This window comes from Drosophila novamexicana, unplaced genomic scaffold (assembly GCF_003285875.2).
Source record: "Drosophila novamexicana strain 15010-1031.04,08,12 unplaced genomic scaffold, DnovRS2.1 tig00000008-arrow-pilon, whole genome shotgun sequence".
Lineage (NCBI taxonomy): Eukaryota > Metazoa > Arthropoda > Insecta > Diptera > Drosophilidae > Drosophila > Drosophila novamexicana.
Window position 1 is genome coordinate 2,015,566 of NW_020824765.1, and position 15,523 is coordinate 2,031,088.

General features: G+C 43.5%; 1 protein-coding gene across 1 annotated transcript; it reads right to left on the bottom strand.

Annotated features, from left to right (window-relative positions):
- Positions 1-93: 93 nt before the first annotated feature.
- On the bottom strand, positions 94-14,997 carry LOC115762697 (mucin-12). The gene is made up of 9 exons (XM_030705022.1): positions 14,592-14,997; positions 11,597-11,853; positions 7,427-7,687; positions 4,135-5,188; positions 1,956-4,081; positions 1,581-1,896; positions 1,373-1,503; positions 1,138-1,305; positions 94-1,075 (listed from the first exon to the last, which is right to left on the bottom strand). Exons 1-9 carry the CDS (start codon positions 14,995-14,997, stop codon positions 770-772), a joined length of 5,025 nt encoding a protein of 1,674 aa, XP_030560882.1. The 3' UTR covers positions 94-769.
- Between the last annotated feature and the right edge of the window lie 526 nt (positions 14,998-15,523).

Below are 15,523 nucleotides of genomic sequence, written 5' to 3' on the forward strand. Positions count from 1 at the left end.
AGTTTTTCTGGAAAGTCAATAAAACGAATCCCAAAAATCTGAAATCAATATAGATATAGATTAAACAACTCAATTCGATCTCGGAAATATAATTCATATTTTATTCATTGTCTAAATATAGACACTTGTATATTGTAATTGGTTATGCAGCCATTAATTAAATTATTTAATGTGTCTACAATATTATTACAAACTAGCATTAACTAAATGTGCATGACTATTTATTTCTGGAAGCCCACATGCGAACTCCTAATTTCCATATACATATGTAAGCATATAGAGCAAGTATTTTAATAGATTTAGTAAAGAACAAAGACGTGGACATCAATTAAATATATATAGTATATAAGAAGACAGGTAGAATACGAAAAGAAAGCTACTGATCTATAAATTATAGTGTTGCTTTGAAACTAAGCCATATTTCACAGTACAAATTGATTATGATTTATACCTTCGTATAAATAGTACGTTACCTGCCTGCCACAGTACAAATAAACGGAGGCAGCTCACACAATGAAATTACGCACAGACAATGAGTAAGACAATTGGCAGTAAGACAAAGTAATGCTATAATTTCATCGTATGAGTTGTCCTCATCGACTTGTTCTATAGTTAGTTAGTCCATACTTAGTTTGTAAATATGTTACTGAGCAGCGTTATAATTAACGCATACGTATATAAACTTTAGGCTATTAAGTTGCGACACAAAATCGGTCGCAAATTTTCTAAAGCTAGCGGTAAGTCGGGGGTGGAGGGTCTTATGGACTAACTAAAAATCGGGATCGTAGTCGCGTGCATAGCGCGTTCGACTCGCATGATTGTTGTAGCTGTACATCTGATGCGCATCGGCAAAGGCATCGGGATATTGATGCCCATAGCCTTGCTGATGGGCGGGATACTGCTGGTGCTGGTGTTGCTGATGATGCTGATGTGGCCGCTTTAGAGAGTCGCCCTTCTGCGAGTACGTTGGCTGCTGATCATAGAAATAGTCGCCGTTGCTGTGTGGATGGCGAGTCGATCGCCAGCTATCGTAGATGTTTGAGCTGTTGCTGCCGTGCATGGAATTGGTGAAGCGCTGACAACAGAAAGGAATACAATTAGCAGAGAAGTGCCAAAATAAATCAGTCTGTGCCTTACCTTTGGCTTAATGGGTTGCTTGGTGTCGTTCCAGGGATCGTCAATGTTGTAGAAATCATCAACTCCGTAGTTATCCGCGCCGCCCATGTGATTGACTTTCAGTTCGTTCAGCATGTCGTTGGTCAGTGGAATGGGTGTCTTCTTGGCGCGCTTCTGGCGATTAAGCAGCTGCAAAAATGCGACTTGTGTCAGCGTCCAAAAAAACATTGCAACTGCATCCAGGGAGTCCACTTACCACTGTGACTCCAAATATGACGACAAACACGAGCGAGCCTACGCCTATGACGATGACCACAATTGCCCACTGTGGAATAGGAAGATCATCCTCGGCAGCCTCGACATTCGTATGCAAGTTCTTGGCAATGACTGTGTGAAGAGACAACCAAAAGGGGTTCGGTTAAAGATCAGTTAAAAAAGGATTTCCTTGATAAAGAGACACGCACCACTGAATTCGGTGGCCACGGGGTCGATAATAAATTTGCCCATTTGATAGCTGGCCTTGACTAGATGCTCCTCCTGCGGCCCGGAGACGCTGTCTGTTTCATTTTCCTGGGCATCCTTCTCGGGCAGCACAGGTATTGTGGGCTTTGTTAGCGCGTCGTGGAATAGCTGCTTAATCTCCAAAGTATCTACATCCTGCGTGATGTTGGCCAGCTCGACGTAATAGTCCACCAATACGCTGCCTTCACTGAAGCTATCAATGCGCACTTTCTTGTACCACTTGCTCAGTTGCGCTGCATTGGAGTAGACCTCATTGAGCTAGAAAAAATGTAAGAGATTAGAGCCGCTAGGTTGGTAAACCGAAATACGTGTGTTACCTGTGCCTCCAGTTCGTGGGCAAGGTTTTTCCATTCGAGCGTGTTGTGATCCAGCAGCTCAGGCTTCCAGGCCACACCATCGATTATCTTGATGGTGGCCTCCAAGTCACAATCAGCCGTGCAATGTCCCGGCTTGGTGGGTCGTGGTGTTGTGGTAGTCGTCGTAGTTGTTGTTGTGGTTGTGCTTGTGCTCGTGCTGCTGGTGCCCGCGGCGGTCAGCAGGTCCTCAAAGTTGATGGTTTGTGCATTTAACTTGTCAATGGACAACGGCGTGGTGGGTGGCGTAGGCCAGCCAGTGAATTCGGTGGTTGCGCGCACCGGCGGACCCTTCTTGATCACCACCTGCGGTGATGACGGCGGCCCCTCGCTTCCCTCGTGCGGTGTGTGCGGCGTGGTCAGCCTGTGGGAGCCGAGTCGCTTGTGGAAACCTTTGGGAAAGACGACTTTGAGACCGCCTCCGGCACTGCTTTCATTGCCGGCTGCCTCGGAGCTACTGGCAACTGGCGCGCTAGTTGATTTGGGCTTGCTCGTCGTTGTGGAGGTAGAGGCTGGGTGCACGGCTTTCGGCTTGTAGCCCGGTGGCAGCAACGAGGAGAGCAGCTCATCATCTTCAGAGGCTACGTTTAACTTCGGCTTGGCCGTGCCATTCAGCTTAAACCCAGGCGGCAGCAGGCTGCTAATGTCGTCCACCTTCAGAGGGGTTATGCCACCTGGCAGCTTGGGTTCGCCATGCGCTTTCTGTGGCGGCTTATAGCCAGGTGGCAGAAATTTGCTCAAATCGTCAAAGGGCACGGCAACCGCAGGGGATCTTTGCGTTGTTGTTGTTGTTGTTGTACTTGAGGAAGGGTTGAATCCCGGTGGCAAAAACTTGGAAATGTCGTCGACCAGGGCTATAGCCGGCTTTGACGTAGTCGAGTTCAATTTGTAGTCTTTGGGCAGCAGCGCAGCGAGGCTGTCATCGAACTTGATTTCCTCGAAGAGGCTGTCCAGAGCAGCTGCTGTCTTGGTCGTACTCTGGTCCGGACTAGCCGTCGTTGTTGTTGTCCTGGGTGGCTTGTAGCCCTTGGGCAGCAGACCTGCTAATGCAACATCCTGCACGCTGACTACGCCGTTCTTAAAGGAGCGACTGATTGTAGAGTTGCGTGCGGGTTTCTTTGGATTGGATTGCTCTTGCACTGGCGCCTCCGTTGTTGTTGTTGTCGTGCTTGTTGTTGTGGTTATCTTGCGGTTCTTATAGCTGGACTTGGGCTTAAAGCCAACTGGCAGCAGACCGGCCAGCTCATCCATTTCACTTTCATCGAAATGCTGCACCTTTACCCTACTGCCGCTGCTCGTGGTGCTGGGCGTCGAGGTGGTACGGGGCTGGAACTTGCGAATGTTGGGCGCAAACCTACCTGAGCCGGTTGTCATCGTGGTGGCGGGTGTTGAGGCATCCATTTTACTAATGATGGGATATTTGCCGGAGAGCACACCGCTGGACAGCTCCGATTGCACGCGATCCAGCTTATCGATGATGCTCTCCGTGGAGGGTCCCTGCACAGGCAACGATCTCTCCGTTGTGCTGGACGAAGAAGACGTCGATGGCGTTGTCGTTGTTAAGGTCTCCTCGCTGCTCTCGCTTAAATCGGCCTGCTTTTGCTGCTGCTTGGAATGCACCTTGCGCTCCAGCTCGGAGAGCGTTTGCTTCGTCTCCTCCTGCTCGATGGCGGGGAAGGGCAAAAAGCGGGCTCCGTTTATGCTACGACTCGTTTGAATCGACGCCACAACCACATAGCTTTCGGTCACATTGGGCGCGGCATCGTACTCGTTGGGCAGGGGTGTTGTATTTACAGCATTATTCCCTGCCTCCGTTTGTTCTTCGTTGAGCTGTGGCGCCGGCTGGCTATCGGCCAGAGTTGTGCCAATGCTGCTGGGCGTCACTGGATAAGTCGGATAGGCCGTGGAGCCATTGACAACGCTCTTCGTGGTCACCACAGAGATTATTTCACGCTCATCGTTGTGGTCCTTGCTTGGCGCATGCTCTCCCTCTGTCTCGGTCGTAACATTACCGTCGTGTTTGCTTCCTTCTTCGCCGGTCTCTCCAGCTTCGCTTTCATCTTCGTCATCGTATTCGTATTCTTCAGCACCTAAATGCGATATAAATGATAGAATTTAATTTTTAAATATGACTTACTCTCACCATCTTCACCCTCCTCATCGTCGTATTCGGACTCGTCCTCCTCCTGTCTGGATGAGCTCTCCTTTGCAGTTTCCGGCGCAGCCTGTGTCGGCGTGGTGCTCTGCGTTGTGGTGCTAATCGACTCGACTGGCAGCTCGGTGGTGTTGACTTCTAGTTCCAGAACTTGGTCCTCAGTCGAGTCATTTTCCTTGGATATCACTGTTGTGGCCTTCTCCTCCTCTTCAACATATTCATATTCGTGCGCAGGATTTGACAGCGTTGTCTCCTCAGTGAAGTCGTGTGCCTCGGATGAATCTGTTTGAGTTTCCTCCGTACTACTCGTGCCGGACTCAGCTTCATTGCTGGCGGCCGTTGTTTCGGCTGCATTGGAGACACTTGAGTTGGATTTGTGCTCTTGGCTGGCCTCAGTTTGGGCTATTGTGGCTGGCGCCATCGTTTCCTCCTGAAGTGGCAATTTCTCCAGACTTGAGGACTCTTCAGGTTCTTCGGCCTGTTTCAGTTCCTGTTCCAGCGATTCCTGATCGTACTGCTCATCATCGCTTTCCTCTTGATCCGCACCCTCCGTGGTGCTGGTCGTGGTGGATGTGGGTCGCGGTACCTTCAGCCTGGCGCTGTTGTAGTTGAAGGGTCGCTTGCTGACAACACTCGCGGGCTCATTGATCTCACGGCTAATGAACACGGGACGCCGCGGGCTGGGTGCCTTGCGTCCAAAGCTGGGACGCTCTGCAGGCGTGTTCTGGGTGGTTGATGAGCTGCTGCTGCTGCTGGTTGTCGTGCTCGTGGATTTAGCTGCTCCGCGATTGCTGCCAAACCGATTATAGCGCTTGCTGCTCACCTCCGCGCTGCTGCCCGTCGTTGTTGACGTTGGCGTTGAGGAAGCAGCTATGGAGCCGGAAGGCTGGAATCGGTTGCGCAAACGATAGGGCCCAGCTGCTTGGGGCGTGACCTCATCTGCCGAAGGTGCCTGAGTGCGGCTGCGAGTCCCGCTGGGCGAAAAGCCGCCATTGCCAAACGGGCGGACGGCAGCGCTGTTCGAGGGCAAACGCTTCTCGTTCTGAAAGCAAAAAGACAACACAGTTATGAATCGAAGTAATCGTCTAGCGGTACGCTTTGCCCCAGTTACTATGGGTATTGCCAACCCGACAGCTGCGCGCCCCATTCTCAGCATTGGCTTTTTTGGTCACATGTTAACGTCGGCGTCATGGGAAACTGTTACAGTTTCAACATGGTCCCCCTCCTAGGCACAGACCAAGACACAGACACCCGTTCACGAAATCACAACAATCTCTGCGGTTCGTCTGTCAATTGTTTTGCGTGCGAACTCTTCCCCAGCTGCCGCCTCTCCTGCCGCAGTCTGCGGCATTCAAAAGTGATTCTCAAATTTGTCTAAAGCGTTTTGTGCAAATTTCCAGTCGACTGTTCCATTTGCCAGCTTTTGGTCTCTATAATTTATGCGCTCGTATTTATTTAATTTTGATGTGAAGGCAACCGCAGCGACTCAGACCCATCCAAGAGCTTCGCACAGGTTGCAAACGTGACGCAGTCGCAACGTGTTCAGCTATTGAAAGCCGCAAGATTGAGTATTGCATGTTGATGATTTGGGTCGCTGCAAATCTCAGTGAAGCCCCCAAGTGTAATCTTGGGCTTTGGGTAGCTGTGCAGCAGTGTGTCTAAAGGTGGCAAAGGTTACAGCTTCTTGAGCGAAGTCTGCGATGACTTTATGATAATAACAAAGTCTGAAAGTGACTTTGACTAAAATATCAAATACTATACACTTAATATATATATACATAGTTGCAAAACTAAACTGGTTATAAAGAAGTTCCTCCCGTTACCCAGTTTTCATTCCCTTCGAGGCATATTCATCACGCACCTGCCCTGCAAACAGCTGAAGACTTTCATTTGATGAGGTTTGCAGTCAAGAGATTTGAATGCTTAAACTATATTTCGGACTTATGTGGGCCGTCAATGTTTGTATTGTAAATGGGCTTAGCTGAGATTTATCATTGGAACACTTTCGCTCAAATTAAGTAACAAATTGCGGCAATTAACTTCAAATGAAATGTATAAAATTAAATGAGTCGGATGCCAAATGAAAGAGTGGGAGGCGAGGTGAGAGCGAGCAAACGTGTTGACTGGCAAAACAATGTGAGCTAAGTGTTTCCAGAGAAAACAGTTGTGCAGCTTTGGTAAACAATTCAATCGTGTTTGTATTTGTTGGTTATTTGTACACCAAAATGCACATATTAGATAATCATAAGGTATAGGGAATCTCCGCAAGAGATTAGGGTCAGGGAGGTCCCCAAGTGAGAGAGGGCTGTGCGATCTCCCAGATGGAAGGAAGCGCAGTTCTCTTGCTGAAGAAGTCCTGATCTGAGCTAGGTGAAGACAAGGCCAGATGCTTGTTCCTGTAATAACTGAATATTCCGAGAGAATATCATTTGTTTCGTCTGCCTCCAAGCGAAGTCTGTGTAAGGGGAGAGGCTATTTTGTATAGGCTACCGAGGGATTAATAGAATCAAACGTAGTTAGTCGATGTCCCATGTTAGAATAGAGAAAGTTTTCTGATTCCTTCGGGCAATGGAATGCCTTCATGGATTTTACCGAGGACCCAGAAATGTCCTGGCTTGGAAGCTGCTGAACAGTCTACTACAAGTATCGAGGTTATCCCTTGTAAGTACAACGGCAGCGTTCAGTCAAAATAGCATTTAATACTGAACAAGCCTAAGATCAAATTATATATATATATATATATATATTGTATATATGATACATAATTAAAGGCGATATATAACTATTTCCCCAAAGTTGAATGCTCTAATTTTTTATAAGAGAGCTCAATTCGATTAGATAAAGCATTAAATAAGATCTGGCGAAAGGTAAAAATTATTTCATTTGATAGGCTCATATATATTGTTGTTGTTGTTGTTGTTTTTTCAAGTTGCGGCTTTAGTCAACAAAAAAAAATTTGTTGTGGTTTGCAGCAACTGGTTCTGGGATTGGGTGAATTGGCTGCTGGCAAAACAGTTTGCCTTTTTTTATGTTTGGAGTCACGTAAGAGAAAGAGAAACAACGCCAACTGATATTGGCCAAATCAGAGCATGGCCAATTGTTTTGTTAAATGTTATGCAATGCCAAAAAATGTTTGCTGTTGTTATTTCTGTTCCTTTTGTTGCTTTTACTTTTCTGTGCCCCACAATAACAAATGTCTGTGCCTGTATCTAGTGTATCTGGCGGCGGAGTCGGAGTTGGAGTCGGAGTCTGTGCCAGCTCTCGTTGGACATTTCCTTACCGTTGCCTCACTGAAGTGCGCCAGAAACTGCGTCTGCTGGTGTGGCACATTGACGCGCTGCGTCTGCGGCTGGAAGCCGTTCAGACTGTTCCCCAAGCTGTTGCTGTTGCCGCCGTTGCGTATTGCTTTGGAGCGTGTAAATCCATTGGACGGCGTTGCGGACGCGGACGCGGACGTTGCGCCACCGCCTCCAGCTCCGCTGACGGGCACACCAAAGGGGCGTGGCGAGATATCGTAATAGTCCGACTGACGGTTCGGTTTCTGTGGGATGCAAAAGAAAAACCAACAAGTATGTTGTTATTACTAAAGCCAAATTAATTAGTTTTGCTTTTTTGGTGCGGAGGCCTTTCGTGATGGAATATAAATGTGTAATTTATTGACACAAGATTAAAGATAAATGATGCGATTAAATTGTAATATTCAAGCTAAAAATCTCAATTTAAAAACGCTTTATCAGCTGAAACTATGATTGTTCGTCAATTTTAGACATTATTGTTAGAAATTCCATAGAGAGCAGAGAACAGAGTATTTAAATATTATTACAAAAGCTGTAAAGCAAAGGACTCGATAATTTCGTATTGTAAAACTAAGTTCTTGTAAGAAAATCTTGCTTTTCTTTGAATATCTTGACCAAATTTGTTATTAACTTGTTTGACTAAACTCTTTTCATAATTGCAAAAATGTATCAAACAGTTCTCTATTTGAAAATTTATTCTGTTTTTTTGGATTGTTCGCTAAACTCATGTCTTTTTAAGATTAGCTACCCTCATAATCTACCATTATTTGACTGGAAATACTTTTCCATTTACAATGCTTAAAGAAAAATTGTAGCATTTTCAGATTGAAATTAAAGTTACACAACAATTTAAGAAATTGAAAGAAGTCCTAGACGACATAAGCTGACTTTGAGCTCAGCTTTAGATGCATTTCGTAAGTCCAAATCTAACCGATATCAACATAAGTTGACAACCAAAATCTTCAGTTACTGAGGTGTAGGCCAAACACCGTTACGGTGCATACACCTGGCATTTTGATGGGGCCTTCAGCACACGTGTTGCACGCAATGCCAAAGCGCTTTAAGATCCAAGCTCCAGAAACTGAGAGGCGACTGCAAATGAATGGAAACGAAATCCGAATCGAAATCAAAATCAAAATCGAAAGCAGCAACAACATAAAACCTAGCCGCACAATGGATATCTATCAAAGAAAATGTTTGATTGAAGTGTATCAAGGTCGCGACTGGCCGCTAATTACAGAAATCGCCGTCAGTTTCGAGTACTTGTTGTTATTATGCATTATTATTTTTATGGTTGTTTTTTGTTTTTTTGAAAGTGCTTCTAAATTTGGGGGGGCCCAGAGCTGGCCGAGCTGCAGGTTTTGCTCTGTTAAACAAATTGCATACAAAACGCAAGTTTTGTTGCTAAAAGGCGAATTTGATTGCATGCTTTTTTCTTTTGTTTTCCGCTTCTTGACGTTTACGCATCACAGAACACCCCACAGAATACGCCCCAAACGAAAAATCAGTAAAAAAAAACAGCAGAAGCTGCAGGCAATTTGTTAAACGAGCAGTTTCTCCACCAATTTTTTGAGTGAAATGCTTTCGTCGTCAGTTATCCACAAGTCGTAGTCTGATTAACAGTCATTAATTAGGCATAGCTAGAGTTGGGGACTCCCAATAACAATTTCACTGCGCTTGGCGCCTGTCAATGCCGTGGGTGCAATAACCGACTCGACTTTAATGGGGCGGCTTTTCAGCCGCCGAAGAAAGCGTCGGTCAAGTTATTAAACAGCTCTCGAGTCGTTTGTCAATATGGAAGCATAACAAACCATGAAAAGCGGCTCACGTACTCCACGACTTTGGTTGGATTGCAATAAATGAAGAGAGACGACAGCATTGGACTAAGGAGCGACAGAATGCATAACATAGGCTCTTCTTTGGGAACTGGCTTTCACTTCAAACGAGTCGTCGATAATCTATAATCAAATAATAATGCATCGGCAATGCACATGGGATTACCTTATGCATATGCGATACATTTTTCAAAAAGACATCTTTTATATATTCTTTGCTTCCCGTTGAAGCATTGATATTTTAAATTCAATTTCGATTGAGTTAGTTATTTCAAATCAAGTATCAATTCTTTATATTCTCTTTTTGAATTGACAAGTGGCAAAGTGTTCGGACTAATATATATATCTGATATCCCAATATGGTTCAGATATCGTGAAACAACAAGTTTTTCGTACAAGAAGTATATTTTCAATACATCATTAATTTTCTACTAAGCTTATGATGCAGTGTCCAAATAGGCTGACTTTGATATATATAAATATTCTGCCTGCAACAGAAAGATACACGGATGTACAGAGATATATATATGTCGGTTAATGCTGATTGATTATGTTCTCCGTCTATGCTTGACAAATTATCTGTATATATATATATATAAGTTCTTTTTTTTCCTAGCATGATTTATTACGTGGCCCAGATAAGGATGGGAGCAAGGAGCTCCCGCAACTAACTTGGCTTAATTGAGCTCTCAAGTGGCTTCACTCGAAGCCATAAAGAAGTCACTTCCATTAGGTAAATCAGTGTCCAACCTCGAATAACGACACAATTCAGCTGCAAGTGCGAGGAACTGCAGCAGTCGGACTTGAACAATGGAGGGCAAGACCTCTCGCTGGGCGCTGACAAACTGCAAGGCAGCAACTGGCGACTTGTCTGGCCCAATACCAGTTCCAATCCCAGTCCCTTTACCCGCACTTTAGGCCCTGACATGCCAATTCAATTAGGGCCAAACTGGGACTGCAGCAAAGTGCGTGCTCATGCCTGCAAACTGGCAACTGGTAATAAACAATATGATTATACAGTTTTTCAATTAGAAACACGTTCCTCTGAGAGACCGACAATAGCCAAAAGTCTCTAACAATGCATTCGAGCTTCGGGAATAATCAACAAATAATATTTGTTGATTCGTTGATATGCAGAAGACGTCTTTTGTGTGTGCGTTTTTGTTTGCAGTTTCGGCAAAGTGAAAGTAAGCGGGAAAATGGATTTGGAAATGCTTCCAGCTCTGACCAGTGGCCAGTTGTGTACACCCGCCGTCATTAATTTCATTGTCTAGTGTGTAATTCGATTTACGTTTTGAGCATTGCGTGAGTCGTGCACAGTTCCAGGCCGGGCTAAGCAGAAGTTGGGCAAGAAGTGGGAGGGAGTCGTCGTCTGAGAGCTGGAGCCACAAAACAGGGCAATTCTTCCTGAATCGGTTTGTAATCATTTTTAGCGAGCAAATGGTTTCCTATGTGTTAGGAAAGTCCCAGAGACTTGTTGAATAATTCGTAATAGTGAAATAATTTCCTAACCAGGAAATACCTAGTGCCAATCTCGCACCATTTGCAATATACACAAAATATATATTTAAAAAGAAAAAAATAGTTTGGCAGTTAAAATAATTTAATTTAATTACAGCCCAAATTCTGTCCATTTCTGTTCGGGCTATTAAAATTGCACTCATCGTTTTGTAATGTTATAGGAAATTATGCTTTCTTCAGATAATTTATTAGATCATAAGTATATTGAATAATGAGGCTCGCAATATGATATATGATTAGTATATTCTAAGTTTAGTCAGCATATCTTGAAGATAGTCTGTATATATATATATCTAAGCGTTACACATTTCGTGTGGAAATCATAATGCCCAGATTGTAAGGGTATTCAACCGATTGATTTTCTTTAGCTGCAATTGGCATTCCCGCCTGCGTTTTGCAAGTTGGCTTAATCAAATTTCATATGTGGCATGTGGCATGTGGCATGTTGTAATTTATGAATTTTGATTTGATTTGATTTCGTTTTTGGCGTTGATTGGCAAAGCTTTGCGTGTTGAGAGCCAGACTTGGCTTCGAATTCGAGCTCTCAGACCGAGACACAGACAACAAGTTACTTAATTGCCTTCGGCATAGTTTGTTCGTACATTTTGTGGCAGGTTGCAGGTTGCCTGCTGCCCGTTACCTGCCCGTACCCATTCCCGCCCCATCCCACCTTGATTGGTAATAAAGAGCCCCGCATATGGAAATGCAAAATGCACTGGCCAACATTTTGCACAAAAATTGACTTTGGAACTGCAATTGGAGTTGAAGTCGGACTTAATGGAGAGTATAAAAACTTACCGCAAATTGTGGAGCTGCCCCACCAAATGGTGTTCCGTATGGCGAGCTCGTCGAAATTGGAGTCTGTTTATTGTTGTTGCTGTTCTCGTTGCCGATGAACAGGAGCTGTTCCTGGTAGGAGCCAGGGGCTGGGGAGAAACCGCCGCTGCTGCTGCGAAAACCATGAAGCGTTTGTTGGGGCTGCTGCAGTTGGCGGGGAAACGAGCCGGAGGATGGCACGAAACGATTTTGTGATGGAAAGTAATAGCTGGAGGTATCTGAAATGCAAACGAGGTCAAATGTTAATAGTCAACACGTAGCGAATAGTAATTAATCAACAGCATCTCAACTTCAGCTGCAATTTCAACACTTGACGCAAAATTTGTTGTCGGTTTTATTGTTTTGTTGACACCTTTCGGCGCCGCTGGCTGCAGTTAGCCCTGAAAGGCGCTCAAATTCAATATCATCGTATCTAATTGTCAATAAATTGTAATAAATAAATAAATAAAGCCCAGCCTAGGGGCCAACTTTTGTCATGGGTCTGACAAATATACAACTATTTTCCAATATTGCTCACAAAAAAACCAAAAATAAATTAATAAGTAGTAGTGCAACACTGCTTTGCCGATTGTTTGAACTGCTTGCCTGGTTTCGTTTCGAGTTTCAGTTATATTGCATTGAATAAAATCATATGTACTTTATTATCTATATATTATGTTAGGGTATCAATAATTCGGCCAAAGTTTTTATGTAATGCTTGTATACATGAGTGTGTGTTTATGTGTGCTTATGTGTGTTGACCCATTTCCTTCCCGTTGAACGAACTACAAACGTGCAACAAAATGCTGGTTTCGCGACATAGGGTTATTTTAGGCAGCTGCCATTTGTTTATAGGTACTTATGGCATGGCGTTGGTTGCTTTTTCCTTAAGTATACAGAAACATATAGACAATTGAACATAAGCGTGGGCACAGACACCCAAAGCTGACAACAACAGCAACAGCAAATAGCTTCCAGCTGCAACCTCGCATGCGTCATTCTTAGCTCTTTGACCCACAATGTCTGGGCACAAAAAGTCCCATTGCACAGCAACAAAATAGATTTTCAACCACGCAAAAACTTTGCCACTAATTGAAAATTGAAATATCATACTACAAGCGCGCAACATTTCAAACAAGAATATAGTGTTGAAAATTTCATCAGGCAAATTTATGCAGTAACGTGAGGCGCCCAGAGTGGAGCGGGGCAACGCCTACGTTGAGCCAGGGGCTTGGTAGTACTTCAATCAGATGTTTCTTGCGTTTCACACCTTGTTTTCGACACATGTTTAAAAAAATATATATGCGACCGGAGGGAGACGTGTGGTACTTGCATTGGCGATAGGTTAAAATATTTGATTAATTGATGGAAAAAAAAGAGCCTGAAAAATAGTGTTTATTTCGTTATGCCAAGGCAAAGAGAAACTAGCACTGCTTTATTAACTGCTTCTACAACTGCTTGCCATTGAACCATAAAGAACCAGAACTACAGTACACGACTCTTAGCCACACAGTCTACGATTTCTGTCTTGGCGTCGTGTGTGAGCAGACGCCAGCTCTGCATGAGGAAAAGAACTGTGTTCAAGCCCCCCCGCAACAGTGTGCAGTATATTATTTATATAAATTAAAAAACACGCCTTCTGCGCTTGGGCAAGAGTTGCTGTGTACATTTCCAGCCTGCTAACTCTAATCCGCTGAAGGTAGATAAAATCGTTCATTCTCATCTGCCGTTGACTCTGCACTATTGTTCCATTTAATAAGTGAGCATTGCAGATCTGACGTGAGTGAATACACTTTTTTTTTTTGCTGTAACGTAAATGAGTGAATATATTTTAAACTAATATGATGTCTTATTAAGAAATGCTGCGAGCGTATTTTAATTTCGTGCAACGGAACTTTGTATTCCTTTGGGTAACAATATAATTTATTTGTATTCCCAGCACACTTGACCTAAAATTGAAAAATCGTGAATCGTATTGGATACCAATGCGTATTTGTCTATTGCTATTTTCTTGACAGAAAGAACACAAAATTGAACAACCTTCGGACAGCTGACGCGTAAACAAGCCTATCGATTGCATTGGTATTTATTGTAATGAGAGCGAAGTTCTCTCTTGAATTGCATATGAGCGATTTAAGCAGGAGTCGTTATTCTCCATATAAATGGATTAAACATTAAACGCCAAACAAAACAAGTAAGTACGCTGCGGGGTGTCGTAAACTCGACTACAAAATACCCTGTAGCCTTCAGTCAATATAATACTTTCGCGTTGATCAGCACGTTTTGAATTCACGAAATAGCGCCCAATATGAATTTTAGATTGCCAACGCAGTTAATTATACACTATAGGATATTTAACTTTGAATAACTTCTCCATCTTCATGGCGCATAATATATTTTGCATTATGCTCTTAAGAATGGATCGAGATATCGACAAAGAATGAGTATAGAAGAATATAATTTTCCAATTTTGAGCCCAAAGCATTCATTCAGACGGACATGGCCAAATAGTCTCCACATAGTATATACATACTTTTCTGCCTGTTATATATGTATATATATATGTACAAAACTATAACAAATTGTTTACACCCATTTTCAATGAGTACAGGGTATAAGAAACATGACAGAAAACCATAAACATGGACATGACTTTATATGCAAATACATTTCGTACCCCTTGTAGAGGATTTAAGAAGTTTTAATTTCCATATAAATTTGTGAAGGACAGTTATTTTCAAAAGTAATATGTAATTTTGGATTATGCGAATGATAAATCGAAATAATCATTGAATAAAAGTTGAAATAAATTTCTATAAAGGAATGTTATCGCATCAGAGCTTGGGGCATTGAGAAATGTGCTACCAACTATTATATTAAAAATCATTTATTAAAACCGTCAAATTTAAATTTGTATCAAAATCCTCCAGCCTTCATGCTCTGCCGTTATAATTTTTTACTTGAGGCTGGTTTGCACTTATTCTGGACCTTTGGCGTTTAACTGCCTGGGCTCCGGACCGGCGCAGCCTGTGTGATGTGTTCGGATAGGGCTTCGGTTGTTTATGTAGATGCTTCGGACGACTCTTTACTTTAGTTGCCTGATGATTTTTTTGCTGGGACTTGAAAATTTGCCTAGCCCGCATGTCATAGGTAAACTTTTGTTCTGGGGACAGCTTCGCCCAGAACTGGTGTGCTAGGAAGGAGAGCTTCTCATCGGCCAACCAGTTGACAAAGTCCTTGTAGAACATGTCGAATGGAATACAGGCTTTCCGATTAAATTTCTTCTCGGACAGCGCATCTGCATTTTGTCTGCCCAGCCACCTGGAGAAGTCGTCGTACAGCAGATCGAGCGGCATATCCCATGGCAAACGAGATCTAAACATAGCGCGTACAATTTGAAATTTACACAGTACTCGGGAGTCTAGAGCTTTGAATGTGCTTTAAAATAGAACTGACAAAGTGCCTTAAACAAGTTTCATTGATACTTTTCGCAGAGCCTGCCACAAAAGCAACAGCACAGCCTGTTTTCAATGCCCGCCAAATGGACTTTGAATTTGTTTTAACTTTGCCGCGCGCAGCCTTTAGTCAAGTGCCTCTCAAACTGTCTGCCGCATTTGGCATTTGCCCCAAAGCAAGAGCCAAACAATGAGCCCACCTCAAACCATTTTTAGTTTGTCCCATGTCGAACGTCCACTGCGCACAGAGACAACGGCAGCGACGCCTTGTTGCACAGTAGTCAATAATCGTAAGCGGACGGAACAAAACTATCAAACTCTATTCATATATATTAGATGGAATGATGGATTGTTTCATAGAGAATAATAACACTATGCCAACAGCTAATGCCGTAAATAATTTCGTTTTCTCTAGTGAAAACGTTTTTTGGAAAACATGTTTGTAGTTTCCGAT